At 43.6% G+C, this 19,756-nt stretch overlaps 1 protein-coding gene across 8 annotated transcripts in view; it reads left to right on the top strand.

The window, feature by feature from the left end:
- SLC24A2 (solute carrier family 24 member 2) overlaps positions 1-19,756 on the top strand; it is a 242,301-nt gene that overhangs the window by 210,919 nt on the left and 11,626 nt on the right. For all 8 annotated transcript variants that reach the window (XM_042964393.1, XM_042964396.1, XM_042964390.1 and 5 more), the window contains 2 exons: positions 8,470-8,607; positions 18,059-18,148. In XM_042964393.1, coding sequence (XP_042820327.1) covers positions 8,470-8,607; positions 18,059-18,148 — 228 coding nt within the window. The remainder of the gene's footprint in view (positions 1-8,469; positions 8,608-18,058; positions 18,149-19,756) is intronic.

Below are 19,756 nucleotides of genomic sequence, written 5' to 3'. Positions count from 1 at the left end.
CCCTTCTCCAGCAATTTCCTTCATTAGGTAAAGGCCCTTTCAAAATCCTTCTCTCCCTAGGAGCCTCCCCCACACGCACTGGACAGGCACACGCACCTTGTCACCAGTTCCCAAGGAAACCTAATTGGAAAAGTAAAATATGCCATCTTTGTCAAAGAGAGTATTTTTAATGCTTCAACAATGAAAGAGGATGGAAGCAGGAGGCAAAGCAGACAGTTCCCATTTAAAGCCAGTGCCCTTTTGTTGTGCATGCTCTGCCCCTGAGATTCTTCTACTGGCCTTTGAGCACTGGAAGCTGGCGTCTGGAAATAACCCACCTCCTACTTCAGTTCTTGCTAAAGTTAGCCTCAGGAAAGTTTATTGTTGTAAAGGGCTTCATCCGTCTTCTACAATGTCCCCTAGATATTCATTTTAGAAGTATCTAGCGCAAGATTAGCCACAGTTATGGGAATCGGGGGTGACATCGAGCGATGAAATGCACATAAAATCTCAAGCCCTCATTTTGGCCATCCGTGAGCTTGCTTGTCACTTCCTCCCATGTGAAGCCTGGGTGAAATTTCAGTACTTTCTCCTTGGGCAGAGATGCTGAAGCATAAGTCTTTCTTCTGCACCTGCATTTGAAGTCCTGGCATCCATTGATGTCAGCCTCACATTTCTTATTTATTTATTTGTTTGTTTGTTTAAATTTTAATGTTTATTTATTTTTGAGAGAGAGAGACACAGACTGAGAGTGGGGGAGGGGCGAGAGAGAGGGAGACACAGAATCCAAAACAGGCTCCAGGCTCTGAGCTGTCACCGCAGAGCCCGATGCAAGGCTCAAACTCACAAACTGCGAGATCATGACCTGAGCTGAACTCGGACGCTTAACCAGCTGAGCCATCCAGGCGCCCCCATGTTTAAATTTGTACCTGGTACCTTGGAGGTCTCACCCACAGAGATAGAGGAGGGAGGAAGGCATCACAGTGGCCCCTCCTATCCACAGACTTCCAAATCTGCTCTTTATTTCCCCTTCAAGTTGCCGTGGATGCTGTAACAAGAATGCCAGAGAATGGAAAGCTTAGAAACAACAGAAATGTGTTTCTGACAGTTCTGGAGGCTGAGAAGTCCAAGATCAAGTGACAGGTGATGGAATCCACTTCCTGGTTCATAAATGGCCATTTTATTTACTGTGTCCTCACATGGTGGAAGAGGCAAGCTAGCTCTCCAGGGGTTCCTTTCTAAGAACATTAATCCTCATTACCTCCCTAAGGCCCCACACTCTAATACCATCACAAAGAAGGGTAGGACTTCAACATGAATTTCAGAGGTACACAAACATTCAGTCCACAGCAGCCTCGGAGAACAGGAAGAGAATGCAACTGAGAACAGGTGTTTCTGATCACCTTTTCCAAGAAACGCAGCCCATCCAAACCACCAGAAATTAGTTCTAGGCTCAAGAAAATTAAGCAAAACTATGTCAATTAAATGCTTAGTGTTTGCTATAGCTAGCATTTTTGGCTTAATAGGTCAAATTTATTACAAATAAAGCTGGTGTCATTGGGCATAAAGCACATTCATTTTTTATTTAGCAAACCTATTTTTTAGGAATGAGGAAGGGAAGCAGTGTGAAATGGGGAAAGAAATTTTGGCTAGGAATGAAGTGGAAGGTCACTTGGGCCTGACTTCATCTTAGGGCCTTCATCCTTTAAATGCGGTGGGGGGGCGGGGGGGCGGTCTCCATGTACCAAGGCCCTTCAGCTCTGAACCTTGGGGGCCCCTTCTCTTGGGGCCCAGAACTCCTATTCTAGATGATTGCAGAGGTCTGTGGTTGTGGCTTGTCTTTCATGATCTATCAGTGTCCATATAATGAACCGAATGACAAAACTTCTTGGTCAAGAAAGTGAGCCCACAGCAAAGCATTGCAGGAGACAAAGAAGTTCTGCCTCAGAACGACATGGATTTTAAGGGCTGCTGGGTCCTAAAATGCAGTGAGGTGTACCGGGACTGGGTACCCATGTACTTATGGGTCCCATGTAGTATACGTTCTTTGGCTATTCCAGCATTTCCATTCATTTGCCTAAGGTCACATGGCTAGTTAGTCACAGAGATGAGATTAATGGCCAAAGGCAAAAGGATTAATGTGCATTAATCCCCAGGTCTCCACCAGACACTGTGCATCCATCCTGCAGTTGCCCGAGAGTTCCTATCCACAGTCTATAGATGAATGCCTCCCACGTAGTCTAGACATTACACCTATGTTAGTACCTTTTTTAAAGCTTTGTTGAGTGTGATATTTTTAATATTCTTAATGCACCCACCCAACCTCACTTCTTAGGCTTAGCAAGTGTTTTTATGGATCTCTATTCCCACTCTCAGCCCCTCTGGGTCCTATAAAAAGTTCCTAGCATGCATCACATTCTTTTGGTGAGCTTTGCCCCATTTGGTCATTCATGTGGGCATCCTTATGGCTGACCAACATGGAGATATAAACTCTTTTTTCTACAGTTATAAATTATAGAAACAGCAACAACAACAACTATATTAAGGACCAGTCTGTTTAAGTAGAAATACAGATCACTTAAAATCTTTACTTTCACCCAACTTGACCATGGCCCAATGCTTTAGAGTAAATGAGTTATATTCCTCATGGCTATTTGAGTACTGGCCTTTTATTCTATCCAGCATCATGCCACACTGAAGGGGCTCCCCAGTGAAAAGAAATGGCACTCCCAAGTGCTGAAGTGCATTGTCCTCCTGCAGGGGAGAGGGAGAACTTCACTTCCAACCTGAATCAAACCCCAAATGAGCTGAAATCTAGGCAGATTCGGGCGATCCTCTGAGATTGCTCCTTGTGAACTGGAAATAAGATGTTATTAGCAATCAATAAAACTGAACTTGAAGATGGCCTATATTCAGATGCCTCCTGGGTTTTCATTTTAATTCTCTGATAGAAGAGATTGCATTAAAACGGACTCACCTTCACACCGAAATCTTGCACAGTGCCCTTCACAGGCAAGAATAAGAAATTGGGTTGCTCCCAGGAAATATTTTTCTGGCTGTGGAAGCAACCTCTGGACTGGTGAATCCAGCTCAGACCCCTCCACTGGAGACCTGATGCCTTTTCTGGGGCAACCCATCCCTACCAGGCACAAGTAGAAATAGCATAAGATACACATGCAAAGAAGCTAACTAGGTTCTCATGATAGTGGGCCACAAATGGAGAGGCTTTTGCTATTCTCCCACCCATTCGAAAAATAAAAATAAAAATAAGTTGATTGCTCCAGAGACCTCCCAGTAGATACTAACTGACCTCTGGAAGTACTCTCTTCTACCTGTAAATATTCTGATGGCCATATCCCCCCCAGGATCCAACCTTTAGTATTGATAAATAAATCACACAAGGTGATTGTCCACTTGTCACTTAGGATAACACACTCTCTCTCCCTCCCTCATGCGCGCACACACACACACACACACACACACACACACACAAAGTTATCCGAATAATTCCATCCAACCACTGAGGACTTGTAGTTTTGAGTCTGCCCTACCTTGTTTTGCAAAGATTCAAGGCTGCTTGCAAAAAAATACTTCTGAGGAAAAAGGATAAAATGATGAATTTTGAAACAGTTCAGCACAGGCCGTAAAGGAAAAAGGAAAGAATAGGATTGGAGTAAGCGAGACAGACCCCAGAGGTGTGTTTGGTAGGTGGAGGTTACAAATTTGGCTCTGAATTCCTCAGTGAAAAGCAAGGGGGAAAAAAATAGTAATTTACCTGATTCACAGTATTTCTAAGATTCTTCAAAGATTCTCAAAAGAAGCATGACTTTTTCTAGTGCTGAGATGGGGAAGATATTTTTCTTCCTTGATTCCTCATAAAGAGGACATTGGATTAGTCAGGGTAAGGTTCCACTGTGAGCAACCACAAACCCAAAACAACGGTGGCTAGAGTAAGTAAAGAGTAAGTAAAGAGTAGAGTGAGTAAGATAGAATTTTCTGTCTGTCTCAAGTCAATATAGGCAGCCCGGGGCTAGAACAGCTAGCTCTCAAGGGACATCAGGAACTCAGATCCTTTTATATTTTTTCTCCATTTCATCATCCAAGATGACTCTTAAAGCTCTGCCCAAAATGTTCCCATTCCAGCCGGTGCGAAGGAGAAAGGAGTGATGAAGGACGCATCTGCAGCCTTTAAAGATACATCCCAAGGTTGCAGAGAATTCTTTCCATCACCTCCCATTGGCCAGAACCTAATCACATGGCCACACCTCATTGCAACAGAGGCTATATAGAGAGTCTTTGTTCTAGGTCTACGTGAAAGTGGGCTTTCTATCACTAATGCAGATGGGCAGTATATTAGCTTGCTAGGGCTGCTCTAACAAACCATGGACTGGATGGCTTAAACAACAGAAATTTATTCCTCACAATTTGGATGCTGGAGGGCCAAGATCAAGGTGCTGGCAGGGTTGTTTTCCTCTGAGGCCTCTCTCCTTGACTTGCAGATGGCTGTCTTCACTGTGTTCTCACACGGTCTCTTCCTCTGTGCACACAAACCTCTGATGTATCTCTGTGTATCCTAATCTCCTCTTATAAGGACACCTTATAAGGACCCATCCTAATGGCTTCATTTTAACTTAAGGGCCCTTTCTCCAAACAGCCATATTCTGAGGTATTGAGGGTTAGGTAAGTTTAAACATGAATTTGGGGGAGGGCACAGTTCAGTCTATTAACAGGCTCTTGCCACGTATTCTGCCGGCATCCTTGTAGCAGGATAAAGACTAAGTTCTCTGGAGCCATTTGTTCTGTCTCCTCAAAAATCCAAGCGTCCTTAAAACAGAGTTAGCAGGGCGCATGGGTCGCTCAGTCGGCCAAGCGTCTGACTTCAGCTCAGGTCACGATCTCGCGGTTCATGAGTTCAAGCCCGGGTCAGCTGGTTCATAAGTTCAAGCCCCACGTCAGGCTCCATGCTGACAGCTCAGAGCCTGGAGCCTGCTTCGGATTCTGTGTCTCCCTCTCTGCCCCTACCCCACTCATGCTCTGTCTTTCTCTCTCAAAAATAAACATTTAAAAAAAATTTTTTTTAAACAAGACAAAAATAAACCCAGAGAGTTAGAGCCTACTGCACTAGCTCACACCCAAAGGCACTCAGTGAATACCTGCAGAGGATGGCAGTCACGGCCCAAGAAATCACAGCAGGAGCAGAGACTGGACACCAGGATTCCTGGCTCCACAACCTACTCTTCCCCCCAGGCTGCACTGGTCCCTTCGTGGTCTGACCACCAGCCCATATTACGTGGGAGCTTAAAGTCGGGTGTTTTAGTCTCAGATTCTCCGTATCAGAAATTATACAGCCCCAAAGCAATGATCGCTGGCCCTGCTTTCACACAATTCTAGGGCTTCTGCAAAGACCCCAGCACGTATCAAACTAGTTTAAGCCCTTATATCAAAAGTCATTTGAATTTTTTCTGGATCACTTTTCATTGTTCTGTTTTCGGTGGACACTCCACAGAAGCTTTATGAGGTTAGGGTGGGTTGCTACAAGGTCAAAGCCAAGATGCCATAGCTCTAGGAGGAATTGAAAACTTAGTGCACTGACTTCAGTGGCTTCTCCCCAGGACTGAGACTAATGAACATGCCAGCAGCCCCAGCTTGGGCAAAGGCAAAACTGGCCCCAGACTTGGAATGGTATTTTTTTTCCACTTTTCTAACCAGCTTGCAAGCTGTCACCCATTGAACCAGAGTGAGATTGCACTTGGCAGGAAGACAGTGAGAATTTTCCCCCAAAATATACTGACAGCCTCGCTCCCGGGACACCTCTCAAATCCACCCCAAGGTCCTGGGTTCCTATACTCTGTAGCAGGACCCATTCCCCCAAGAGGCTATCGATTCTGCATGAAGAGCACTGTTTGTTTGGCCTGAGACCCAAGCTCTTCTCCTTGCTCATTTCTGCCCTAGCAACGCCACCTCAAATGCAGCTTTTGGAAGCTGTACAATATAGCTAATTGTTTGCATTGGACAGTAGTGTGTTTAGAGCTTATGCATCTAAACAGACAATTATTTTCTGCTATTTGCTAGTGGCACTGCCTGCCTGGTGACTTTGGCAGATGGAGAAAGGAGCTAATCCGTAGGTTATAAGCAGAAGGGTTATTGATGAAATGTCACCATCTGTTGGTGTCATTAAAATGATATGAGTCATAAAGAGTTGCTTTTGTTTTTTTCTCGGAAAAAGGTTAGCTTAGAGTTTAGAGAGAAGCTGCTAGATTGCAGATGGCAGTGTGAGATGGGACCGGGGGGTGGGGACTGTCAGTCCTGGAAGGGGGAGGAGCCTTGATGAACATATCACGTCAGCTCGATGGGTCTTCTGGGAAGTGCTGGAATCCTCTGCCGGAATAAAACCACCCATCTGGTATGAGATGAGATACTTACTAGGAATGATGCAATGCTTCAACTGTCCCATGATCCCTCCCCATTTCTGAGACATCTACTGGGTGGGGAGGGGAAAGTCATTCATTTGGGTTCAACAAGAAAAATCATATCTGGGATGGAACAGTTAAAATGCACTTGTCTCCTAAATCCTCACTGGCCTCATCACAGAGAGCTTATTCATGTATCCAGCTGACATCTTGGGAGGCTGGGGATCTCAATGGGGAATGATATTCTCTACATCTGCTGTATCTCCTGGGAGGACACAGAGTTGTCTCAGAAGAGGAATTAGAGACCGTATGCCCAAGATTCCATCAAGATGAAGAAAAGAAAGCAGTGGATGGACCCACATGAATTGCAAAGCAAAGGAATCAGCTTTTGGTCTTGTTGACTTTATTGACTCCCTTCTTGTCAATTTCATTGACCTCTTCTCCAACATTTTTATTATTTATTTTCTTCTGCTTACTTTGGGTTTAACTTGCTCTCCTTTTTCTAGTTCCCTAACGTAGAAGCATAGATTGTTGTTTTTATCCTTCTTCTTTTCCAACGTCTTACATATAGCAAAGGGATGGAGAGCGTGAGAAGTATATTTAATGAGGACCCAGATGACCAAAACAAACTGTGCCAACTTCCCAATTCTTCCTTCTTACCTAATCTCTTAATTCCCTCATATTTGCTGTTTATAAATTCTTTTACCCACTGCCAAGGACATATGCCCAAAGAGAAAGAGCCTGTTATTACCAACTTTTTTTCAGTATGGCTTAAGATTCCTTTTATATATTTTATGTAAAAATATATATATATATTTTTTAATTTTAACTCTTGGAGAGAGAGGTGGGTGATTGTATACACCACTACAAATCCTTTTGGCAGTACTAGGGTTTAAATTAGAAATAAACATAACATCGCAATGTGTCGGGCCACATGCCCAGCCCTGCGTCTGGGTGAGTCCTTTTCCCCGATGCAACTGGCCCGAGCCTGCCAGTTCCTAGGGAGAGGGGTGCTGAGGGGTCAGTGCTGCTGCTGGAAATAGTGCACACTGCTGGAAGCAAGAGCCACGGGGGGCAGGAGCTTCACGAAGCCTGTGCGGGTTATTTATATGGTCTCAAAAGGAAGCATCCGTGGAAAAGTTCCTGTTGATATTTTTAGATCTGATGCTTGATCCTCCTCCTGCACTTTTATTTTTAAACAAGCAGGGAAGGGAGTGATTAATACTGTCTGCAGTGCTGTTTTGAAGGCTCGGAGGGCCCATCTGACAGGCTGATGGTCAGCCTGCCAGGCCCGGAGCCACCTTCTGTCTCTTCTAGCTCTGGGACATCAGAAGCTGCTGACTTCAGCAGGTGGCACATAAAACCTTAGCCACTTGCTGCCAAGTCAGAAACTCTGAAGTTGAGCCCTGACTCTGAGGTCCTGTGCAGCTGACACTCACGGGTTCAGTGTCTTACTCTACTCCCATAGTCTGTTTCTCTGAGAATGGGACATATGTTTGTATAATAAGCCTTTGGCTGGAAGTAAAATGGTTTAGAATTTAACAAGATAATTGTGCAGATTAAAAATTCACCACCACACAGTAATCCATGAGCTTGACTATTCCAGGGCCTGAGAAGGGAGTTGAGTATTGTTACTGAGTTGTTTCTACGGTTACTTTCATTTGCCTGCTCAAAATCACCGCTCTAAAAATACATAAATTTATTTGTTAGTAAAAAAGATATATATGTGTAATTTTTGTTTAATTTTTAATTAAAAAAAAATCCTTCCCAAGGATTCCCATAATGAAACCTATAGCTTTGTCTTCAGGGAGAAGGGAAGGAGGAGAAGGTGGGCATTGGGAGTCTTTTGCTCTACAGAAACGGTTTCTCGTACAAAGTTCATGGATCGTAGATGTCACCCACTGCAGTTGAATGATCAGTTCACTTAAGTGAGAAGCTGAGGAGCGTTCAGGGAGAGAAAAGGAAGTTCCTAAGTTCCCATGGCTGTGCAATGTATTGTTTGTCCCTGGGCTCTTGTGGCCTGTGGACGTTGTCGTCTTTTTTATTTGTTTCTTCTTCCATCTCTGTTTTTCTACAACAGACCACGGAGACGGGTGAAGAGGAGGACCAGCCTCTCAGCCTGGCCTGGCCTTCCAACCCCCGCAAGCAAGTCACATTCCTAATTGTTTTACCCATAGTGTTTCCTCTCTGGATCACCTTGCCTGACGTCCGCAAACCTGTGAGTAAAGCACCGTTTGTTTCACCAACTCCTTGTGAAAAGCACGGTACATAGCAGTGTGATAGTCTGCTTCTATTTGCCTTAAAAGGGAAAGGAGGGGTGACATATATACACGTGTATGCTTATATATGTCTAAAATTTCTCCAGACAGAGGCACAATAAGAGTGATTGCTCAAGTTATCGAATTTATGTAACAAACCACCCTAAAACTTAGTGGTTTATTCTGCTTGTGGATCCTGCAGACCAGGAGTTCAAATAGGGTGCACTGGAGATGGCATGTCTCTGCTCCACGTTTGGGGCTTCAGATGGGAAGACTTGAATGGCTGTGGGATGGACTCATCTGGAAGTTTCTTCGCTGATGTGTCTGGTCCCTGGGCAGAGAGGATTCAAGGGCTGGGCTCAGCTGCAGTGGTCTATGGGAGAACCTAAATGTGGCTTCTCCACGTGACTTGGGCTTCTTCACACCATGGTGACCTCAGGATAGTCAGATGTGTTAGATGAGAGATCAGGGCTCCAAGAAGGATAGTCCCAACAGCAGAAGGCAGAAGCTGTGTGGTCTCTGATGACCTAGCCTCAGAAGTCACAGAGAGTCATTCCTACTATATTCTACGGGTCAAAGCAGTCATTGATTGTGTTGGTTAAAGGGGAGGAGACAAAATGTTTACTTAGAATATATCATTGTCATATAGGGTATGACACCCTTGGTGGGAGGAGTGTCAGAGAATCTGCAGCCGTGTTTTAAAACCACCATAGTGATTGTCTCTGAGAGGAGGAAATGAAGGTTTGAGGCAGGAGGGGAACTCACCTTTTGTTGAGTGTGTGCATGGATTATTCATTCAATTCAAAAATAATTTGAACAAATGCATTCATGTTGCATAAATGCCTACGTGTCTGATCTTCTCCATCCGTATTGTTATCATTACTGTAATATTATTTTCTACCATTATTATGTGCCAGGTGTATTGAACACAATACCATCATATGATCAGCAAAATACAATCTAAATGTAGATCAAATCAAAAAAAGAGTTCTCCTACTATTAAATTGGATTCTTGGGCCAGGGCCCCAAAGGGTAAAGGAACTAAATGATAAGAAGTAGCTGTGCTTTTTTTTTTCTAGAGAGAGAGCAAGCAGAGGAGAGGGGCTGGGGGAAAGAGAGAGAGAGAGAGAGAGAGAGAGAGAGAGAGAGAATCTTAAGCAGGCTCCATGCCCAGTGTGAGCCTGACGCTGGCCTCAATCCCCCAACCCTGGGATCATGACCTGAGCTGAAATCAAGAGTCAGATGCTCAGCTGACTGAGCCACCCGGGCACCCCAAGAAGTAGCTATACTTTTTATTACGGCCGTACACACTTCATTCAACAAAGGTATGTGCCTACTATGTATCAGACACTGCCCTAGGTATTTCCAATAAGCTATACTGTGGAATCCAGGAAACAGCTAGTGTAGGAAGGTGTGTATACACACACACACACACACACACATACGCACACACACACACACTTATTTGTTAATTTTATTTATATTTATTGTATATAATATTACATATTACTGGCATAAGTAGAAAGAATCTTGGGCACTAAGAAGTTAACTAACTAATGCCTAAACACTTCCTAGCAGATGGAGCTGAGATTCAGACCCAGGTCTGTGTGACCACACAGCCTGGGGTCCCCCTCATATTTCATGATACCAGAAAGTGGAAATCTGAGAACATCATTTCTGAAAGCACTTACAATAGGATGGTGTGGTAACGTACAGCACAGTGGAGCGTAAGTCTTAAGAGCCCCACGGTGATCCCACTTTCCGCACTTGAAAAAGACAGAACAAAAATCCTGTCCCATTGGCCTGGCCTATAAATAATCCAGCCCAGGAGAGAGCCAGTGTCTTATCAAGGACAGGCCAGGAAAGGACCCCCTCATGGAAGGACTCCCAACATTAGAGGCTTTCCCAGTAAAGGATGCATGTAATAGGTGTGGCATACAAAGCAATATTTAGGTTTCTTTATTTGCAACGCGAGTGTAGAACATCTGCTCTGTGCAGAGGCCCGGATCCTGGAAACCTACGGCCAAATAGCTAGAATGTGTGGAGTTTCTTCTTGGCTCCCATCACATTGACATTTCCAAGATGTGTGTGCTCACATGTGCTCTCTTGCACTCTCTCTCTCTCTCTCTCTCTCTCCATTGCTCTATTGTTTGGGCCAGTGCTCTTGCACGGCCCCGGGGAGGAAAATCAGAGAGACAGACACGGTTTCCTAAATGCTCTCCTTTGTACGTCTAGTATGGTGTGACCCCAAGCAGAGGGGGCTGGCTGGCTGCTAAGGGAGCGTCAGCACACAAGCGCTGGAGCAGTCAGGGAAGCGTGCAGGCATGGGAGGAAGGTGCCAGCCATCAAGGCCTGGGCTCTCGGGTTGGGTGGGACTCCTAGAGCAAGGGCTGGCAAAATTCCCAACCTCTCTGTGATCGGAGCTCAAAGGACAAGGAAGCGGTTAGAGAAGATCAGAGCTCTGAACCAGCAACTCCTGGACAACACACAGGACCCCACCATGGCAGTAGTTACCTGGATGACAACTTCTTTGGCTGATGCTATAATCCTGTTGGGTGCAAAGCAGGAAGATGCAGCTGTACGTGATGCTTTCCTTTGTACGACCACGGACCGGTCGTTCACCGCGCACAGGCCTTGAGAGCCAGCCTCTGGGGCCCAATAGCCAATGGGGCTTTTGCTCCTTGCAACCTCAAGCACCATTCCCGGGATGGACCGGACTTTTTTCTCATTTTCTACATATGCTGTGTGCTATCCCAAGCAAAAATGTGACTCTGAGGTGAAGCATTTGGGTGTTTTTTAATTTCCTCAGCAAATATTTATTGAGTTACTATTGTATGCCAAGCATCAAGCTTGTGCCCTAAGAGATAAAAAGACACAGAATTCACAATTCCTATGTTTAAGGACTTCTAAACTAAGTAGCAGAAACAAGGCATATAACTACAGAGGACAAATGCACAGCTATATCAGCGACAGGAGCTAGATTCAAACTGGAGTCTCCTGACTTAATATTGTTCTCATTCTACCATACTGACTACAGTGGGGTTTTTTTCCCCACATACCTCATGAGATACACAAGCTTGGGGAAGTCACGTCTCAACTTTGGACCTCAGTTTTCCTCCTCTGTGAAATAAAAGGGTGGAAGATCTCTAGACTCTCTGCCAACGATGACATTCTGTGATTAAGGAAAGCGTAAAGATATAACCATCAATACAGTATTATAAATTTTGTTTAATGTTTATTTTTGAGAGCGAGACAGAGTGCAAGCAGGGAACGAGCAGAGAGAGAGACACACAGAACCTGAAGCAGATTCCAAGCTCTGAGCTGTCAGTACAGAACCAGATGTGGGGCTCGAACTTGTGAACCGCGAGATCATGACCTGAGCCAAAGTCGGACACTTAACTTATTGAGTCCCCCTAGGCACCGCCAGTATTGCAAATTTAAGGGGACCATACATCCCAGTTTGCCCAGAGTTGTTCCTTTAATCCCCAAGCCTGCTGGTTTAGAAGATGAATTATATGGTCATCCTTTGCATATATGAAATGCCAAATCAAAGAAACCATGCCAGTTGATACAAAAGCCAGGAAGTAGCTTCTTGATCATGCTTAGCACAGAAGAGTTTCATTAGGTTTGATCTTGATCTTGTATCAGTTAGCATCTGCTGTGTAACACACCACCCCAAAACGTAATGGCTTAAAAAAATAAGCAGTTTTTTAGTCCAGAATTCTGAGAACTGACCATTTGATCTGAGCTCAACTGGACAGTCCTACTCACTTATATGACTCAGGGCTTGTTGGTATAGGAGTATCTCAGCTACAAAAGCTCATCTCTGCACTACATGTTATCTTATCTTTAAGTAAGCTAACCAGAGCTGATTCACATGATGGCCAAGTTCCTAAGGGCAGCAAGAATGAAAGCTGCAAAGTTCTCTTGAGATCTAGTTTGGTATCTGCATGCTGTCATTTCTATCACATTTTGTTGGTCAGAGACAATCAAGGCCAGCCCAGATTCAGAGGATGGGAAGATAGACCTCACCTCTTTTTTTTTTCTTTTTTTTAGTTTATTTATTTTGAGAGAGGGAGAGTGGGGGAGGAGCAGAGAAGAGAGGGAGACAGAGAGGGAAAGAATCCCAAGCAGACTCCACGCCTTCAGTGCAGAACCCAATGCGGGGCTCGAACTCACGAACCATGAGATAATGACCTGAGCCGAAATTAAGAGTTGGGCGCTTAACCAACTGAGCCACCCAGGCACCCCGAGACCTCACCTCTTGAAAAGAGTTGTAAAGTGTCGTGGCCACTTATGCAGTCTACCACAGTCCTCATGCACTGCCACAAGGGCCTCTTGACAAGATATCGAGGGAGAGGAAAAAGAGAGGAGAAAATGATTAGTTAATAAACATTTGCTACTCTGGAGGGCCCTGTCGGCTCTGTCTCCTCAGTTTTTTTTGTTTTGTTTTTTAATTTTTTTTAACGTTTACTTATTTTTGAGACAGAGAGGGACAGAGCATGAACAGGGAGGGTCAGAGAGAGGGAGACACAGAATCCGAAACAGGCTCCAGGCTCTGAGCCATCAGCACAGAGCCTGACGCGGGGCTTGAACTCACGAACCACGAGATCATGACCTGAGCCGAAGTCGGCCGCTTAACCAACTGAGCCACCCAGGCGCCCCTCCTCAGTAGTTTTTGAATTACCCATAGAGATGAACATTCCAAACCTTGACAGTAATTACAAGGAAAACATGATTTTTTAGTATACATCCAGTTTCAGGGTAAACGGTCCTCCCACTTGTTTACTTGTTTTTATTTCCACCTCATTTATATGCAAATTATATGATAGTGTTTGTTGGATTATACACACTCCCAGCTCAGATTAACTCACTGGTACAGTCTTCTTAAAATAATGGCTTTGTTTTAAAAGTAAAAGAACTAAAATATAAATCTTGATGAGGAACAGGTCTTTGATAAAAATTGAAAATAACAAAGGGAATAAAGACCCCAAAAGTTATATTCTCTCATGACCTAGGACAGGCATTCTTACAAAATAGGAATGGATCTAAATAAGGTATCAAAACATGACTCATTAGAACTGGAAAGGTACCAAGCAGTCAGCTATATCTTTGCAATTTATGTCATTCATTGATTCATTCACCAAGTATTTATTGTGTCTGCTGTGCACCATGCACTGTTCTAGCAAGAATGAAGTGTTTGAGACCCAGAGAGGTTTAGCAACTTGTCCAAGCACATCCAGCAAGTAAGAAGCAAAGTCAAGACTCCCAGCCAGGTCTCGGCTGTGACTTTCACCTCTCTGACTTTCAGTCTCCTCATCTCTTAAAAACCAAAATGAGGATAAGATTATCCTATAACAACTGCCATGATTATCTGAGCACTTATTATGTGTCAGGCACTTTTGTAGACACTTTATGGGCACAAAGACCTGAGGACAACTAGATATGTTTTATTCCTCCCATTTTACAGATGAAAACCCTGAGGCTTTGAAGATGAAATAATCTGTCTCAGGTCACATCACTGGTAATAGGTGAGCAAGAATTTGAATACTGGTCGTATTAATTAGAGAACACACTTTTAATCTTTAATAGGATTATCTGGGGGACTTTTGTTAGATATGTATGTCCCAAAACCTTGCACAGAATAGATGCTAAGTGAGTATTTGTTGAATTTAAATCAGTAAGGATATGGCCAATTTGTGCAATCAGCTAATGTCCAGAAACGTTTTTCAAGCCAAGAAAGTATCACACTGATGTACTAAAAGCTTCTAATGAGAACATTAGCTGTCAATTAGACACATAAACCATTACATTGGGAACAAAATGGCCGGCACATGGACACAATTTGCTTTTTGCTAATTAGTATGAGGTTCATCCCAGCAGATGTTAGGATGAACCACCATTACTAACCAAAAATTGACATGTCAGACCTTGGCTTCAAGGGCTATTTTCTTTCTTCCAGTGAGACTGGTAACTAAATAATTGCACAAGTGCTACCGGGCAGTGATGTCTGGAACGAGACCATTGAGTCCAAATAAGGGGAGTGGATCAGAAAAAAATGAAAGAAGAAGGAATTACCTGGGTTGTGAGATTGGAAATTATAAGGTAGCTTGACAGTTGGGAAACACTTAACCAAACTGCTGGTGCATGAAAGGGTTGAAGCTTCCAAATCAGAGACAATATGGGAGGTTGGGTGAGGCAGATGGCCATACAGCTGGAATGCTGGTCTAGATCTCCCTGAAGCTCTTTATATTTTCTGACATTCAGAGCACACGCTAGTATTATGATGATCATCATCATGTCTATAGCTGGGAATATTTTGAGCATCATTGGCCTTATTTTTCTTCAAGAACAAGTTTGTATAACCTACTTATTGGGAAGGCATGCTATAGTCAGACAGACTAGGCTTGAACTTCAGGTCTATTTCAAGATTTGCATACAGAGTAGGTACCTGGCCTTTACCTACCCCTAGTTTATGATGAAGACATGGAAACTTACAAATAAAAACTATCTTTAATTTATTTTCAGTGAGCCCCTAATAAAACACTAGGTACATATAGATGTCCATTAATTACAAATTGGCTTCTTGATCGAGGACCATAAGCATCAAATTTTAAATGAGAGAGGTTTTCTTTAGTATGTTGGTTTGAACTTAATTCCTTTACCTCCTTAGTCTGGTTCCTTAGTTGCTACCTTTTGACTAGGAATGTTCTATGGTTCAGGGATGATAATTTCGCAGATGAGAAGTATGTTCAAATAATTTGATTCTAACTTGTGACATTACATCAAATGAACAGACATGCAAAGGTATAATAAATAAAATAATAATTACATACTTAATAAATGAGATAGCGTAAAAAGTGAGCAATCTGTGAAATGAGGACTCTCCCAAGATCTCCTCTACATATACCATAAAGTATGGAGATGATGGGGTACCTGGGTGGCTCAGTCAGTTAAGTGTCCAACTTCGGCTTAGATCATGATCTCATGGTTTGTGAGATCGAGCCCCACATCGGGCTCTTCACTCTCAGTGTGGAGCCTTGCTCAGATCCTCTGTCTCCCTCTTTCTCTGCCTCTCTCTCTCTCCCTCTCTCTCTCTCTCTGTCTCTATCAAAAATAAATAAGCATTTTTTTTTAAGTATGGAGATTGTACTCCATTGCCTTATAGGATGTCCAGAATCAAGCTCACAGACCAGCTTCTGCTCCAATCACATGGGTGGCCCAACACCACAAGAAAAGCCCTTTCCTTCCCTGTGACACAGCCTGATCCTAGGAGCTGAAACCACCATCTCAGGATACTTGTACAGTGACTTGTGACCAGAAGAAAAGAACAGGAAGTCCAATCAGCTAAACTCCGTGGCTGGGAAAACTGATTTCTTAGCACTGGCAATTCCAAGGCTCGGCGCATCTGGCCTCCAAAACCCAGCTGAATGCTCAGCTTTAAAGGAACTTGCTCTCAGAAGAGCATGTCTCAACCTCCATTTTGAAAAATTGATGACTTTTCTTTCTATAACCCATTAAAGTGCTCAGGTCCCCAGAAAGGGCCTGAGTCTTTAGCCAAAATGTTTTCCTTCTAACACAGGGAAGGGGTGAGGGGCCACAGACCAATTTAATCAAGCCCACTGGTCTTCCAGACACTGAAACTAGCAGATAGCCCCAAAAAGGCAGCAGTCATTAAGAGAAAGAAATGGTTGTCATGAAATTTAACAGAACAATATGAATGATAATAAAAACATACATTGAAAACTTGCAGTTAGTAAAGAGAACATAAGCCTGTTTTGGGGCAATAGAGACTATGTCCATTATTATTATAGATCGTCAAGAGATTACTACGTACAAGTTTATCTTTTCCTTTTAATAAAGCTCTTAAAAGCCATGGCAGAAAGTGTTCTATGTGACTGCCCAAGGTCAGCCCTTTAGACAATTGAGGTAGCTTTCCTCCACGTCAACTCCAGGATTCACTTCTCTGGACAAAATTGGATGGCATTATCAAAGCAAAAAAATGAGATTGTTTCTCAAAGTGGAAAGCTTTGAAATAAAACACGTTTGGCAGTAAGAGGTGAGAGACTGAGCGCATTCTGCTATCTGAGCATGTTTTAAAGGGCCCCAGTTTTGCAAGAAAAAAGCCATCAACAAAACTCCACTACAATCCAGTGTAAACCTGGATCTCCCTGTAGTGGGATTAAGTTACAAAAAAAAAAAAAAAAAAAAAAAAAACTGCATTTTGAGTATCTGATTTGGGTTAATATTTTAAGGAAACTAAAAATGCTCACTCTGAGCACTGAGTAATGTACAGAATTGGTGAATCACTATATTGCATTATATTATACACCTGAAACTAAGATAATACTGTGTGTTAATTACGCTCGAATTTAAAATATAAAAATAAAAAGTGCTCACACTCTAAGCCTGAGATTGCACAAAGGCCTGTGAACAAAGCAGAAAAGGACATAGTACAGTCAGGGGTGGAAAACAGGAGGGTAAACGTCCCGGGAGCATCTACTCTGCCAGCCCTGTGGACAGCAGTGTGCTGGGCCTCTGTTACTCCAGTCTGTAGGAGTGGTTCAAATATCCTGGAGGGTGACTGTCATCAAGAATGTATAGGGGCGCCTGGGTGGCGCAGTCGGTTAAGCGTCCGACTTCAGCCAGGTCACGATCTCGCGGTCCGTGAGTTCGAGCCCCGCGTCAGGCTCTGGACTGATGGCTCGGAGCCTGGAGCCTGTTTCCGATTCTGTGTCTCCCTCTCTCTCTGCCCCTCCCCCGTTCATGCTCTGTCTCTCTCTGTCCCAAAAATAAATAAAAAACATTGAAAAAAAAATTTAAAAAAAAAAAGAATGTATAGAAACTATGATGATGGCTTCCTCTCTGTGGCTTTTCCCAGTAATTCATGGGACTGTAAGAGGAACCTGTTTTAGAATCTGTGGATCCTTCTTGTTAACAGCAATTAGTCACGTAGGTTTTCTGGCAAATGGATTGCTAGGATACATGGGGTGAAGCAATACCAACTGATGGATTCTGATGAACTTGAGCAGAAGACAGAAAAGGGAGCAGGAGAGAAAGGAAGGCTATGGGGTAGTCAAGAGATTGAGGGCAAGACTAAGAAACCAGGCCACGGAAAGGGCAGGGGCGGGGGGCATCTGAGCAGCCAGCAGCAGGAACAGACATTCTTTTCGAGAGACGTCCATCTCAGGCACTAGCTTGCTGATGATTTGGCTCCAAACAACATTCCTAAGAGAGAATCTTCGTGTCCCGGCCTAAACGCCGGGAGGGAGGGCCTTTTGATTGCAAAGCCTGTGAAGATGGGAGGGAATGAGGGAGGAGTAGCTGGCATTGGTGGTCTTAGCTTTAGTCTGCCAGATCCACCTCACTGGATGGCACTGACACTCTCGCCTCTTCCTGGTTCTCTTTCAGTCATCAAGGAAGTTCTTTCCCATCACGTTCTTCGGCTCCATCACCTGGATTGCTGTATTCTCTTACTTGATGGTGTGGTGGGCACACCAGGTAAGACCTTAATCATAACACTCATCCGCCTGGTTCTTCTCGTGGTTGCACAAGTGGTTAATCAGTGTGTTTGCTTTTGGAAAGTGTCAGAATCGTACTGTGTCTGACAAGGTATATATTCCAGGACTAAAAGAATTTTACTCCACTCACCTTTCCCATCCCTCCTGGCCTTTTCCTGTAGCATGGAGTCAAATCAGCAGAACCCTGGACAGCCGTGTGGAAGACGGCAGCCTATCTCTTCTTGCCCCCTGCAACCTGAATCCAGGCCTACCCAGGTCTGAGAGGAATGTCAGGTTTTGCCTGACTCCGTGATGCTTACTTCCTCTTGGGCAGCCACTCACCTCGTGCTCTCACCAGCCTTTCCGATTGGCTGTAGGAACAGAACTGGAGACAAATTGGTCTCTTCCTTGAACCTCTGTTTACTATAATGAGGATGCATTTTGCTTTTACCACTTTTAACCCCGTACCAGTTATAGTGCCCATCACAAGAATAAACGCTCAGGAATTGTTTGTTGTCACACACATATGAAAGAATGAAACGCAAAACTTTTACATTCTCAGAGATGACAGTGGTAAACGTTGATTGAACGTGTACCAGATGCTGGATAATTCACATCCCTTCATCCTTGTGACTTGACAGTCACCCTGTACATAGGCACAAATCCTATCAAGGAGGTGCTATTATTATCCACATTTGTAGATCAAGGAGTTACGCTTAGAGCTAATAAGAAAACAGCTCGGGATCATATAGGTAGTAAATAGCAGAACTGAGATTATAACCCAGGGCTCTGACACTCCAGAACTCATGCTTTTAATCTCTATTATAAACTACACAAATTTCAAACTTCCCACTTGTATTCTTTGTTTAATATAGTCTTAAAATTATTATACTTGTTAGCATAAATAAAATATAGCAATTTGAAATAAGGAAATGTGAGAACATACATGGATATATCAAAAATGGTGCTGGGGCGCCTGGGTGGCTCAGTCGGTTAAGCGTCCGACTTCGGCTCAGGTCACGATCTCGCGGTCCGCGGGTTCGAGCCCCGCGTCGGGCTCTGGGCTGATGGCTCAGAGCCTGGAGCCTGCTTCCGATTCTGTGTTTCCCTCTCTCTCTGCCCCTCCCCTGTTCATGCTGTGTCTCTCTCTGTCTGAAAAATAAACGTTAAAAAATTAAAAAAAAAAATGGTGCTAAAATAATTGGTTTTTGATATGCCAGAATAAATGAGCTTAGACCTTTACCTCACACCGTACTCAAAAGTTAACTCAAAGTGGATCATCATTCTACGTACAAGTGCCAAAACTATCAAATGTCTAGAAGAAAGCAGAAAATCTACATGACCATGGGTTAGACAAAGAGTTCTGTGATATAATGCCCAAACATCCATAAAAGAAAAATCTAGTTAGTTAGACTTCATCAAAAGTAAAATTTATGCTTTTCAGAAAATACCACTTAAGTAATTAAAAGACAAACCCCAGACAGAGAGAAGATATTTACAAATTATATACATCTGAGAAAGCACTTGTATCCAGGATATATAAAAATCTCTTGAAGCTCCATAATAGAAAGGCAGGGGGCACCTGGCTGGCTCATTGGCAGAGCATACA

Source organism: Panthera tigris, chromosome D4, assembly GCF_018350195.1.
Source record: "Panthera tigris isolate Pti1 chromosome D4, P.tigris_Pti1_mat1.1, whole genome shotgun sequence".
Classification (NCBI taxonomy): domain Eukaryota; kingdom Metazoa; phylum Chordata; class Mammalia; order Carnivora; family Felidae; genus Panthera; species Panthera tigris.
Note: the sequence above shows the minus strand (reverse complement) of the source record. Positions and strands in the feature narration are given on the sequence as shown.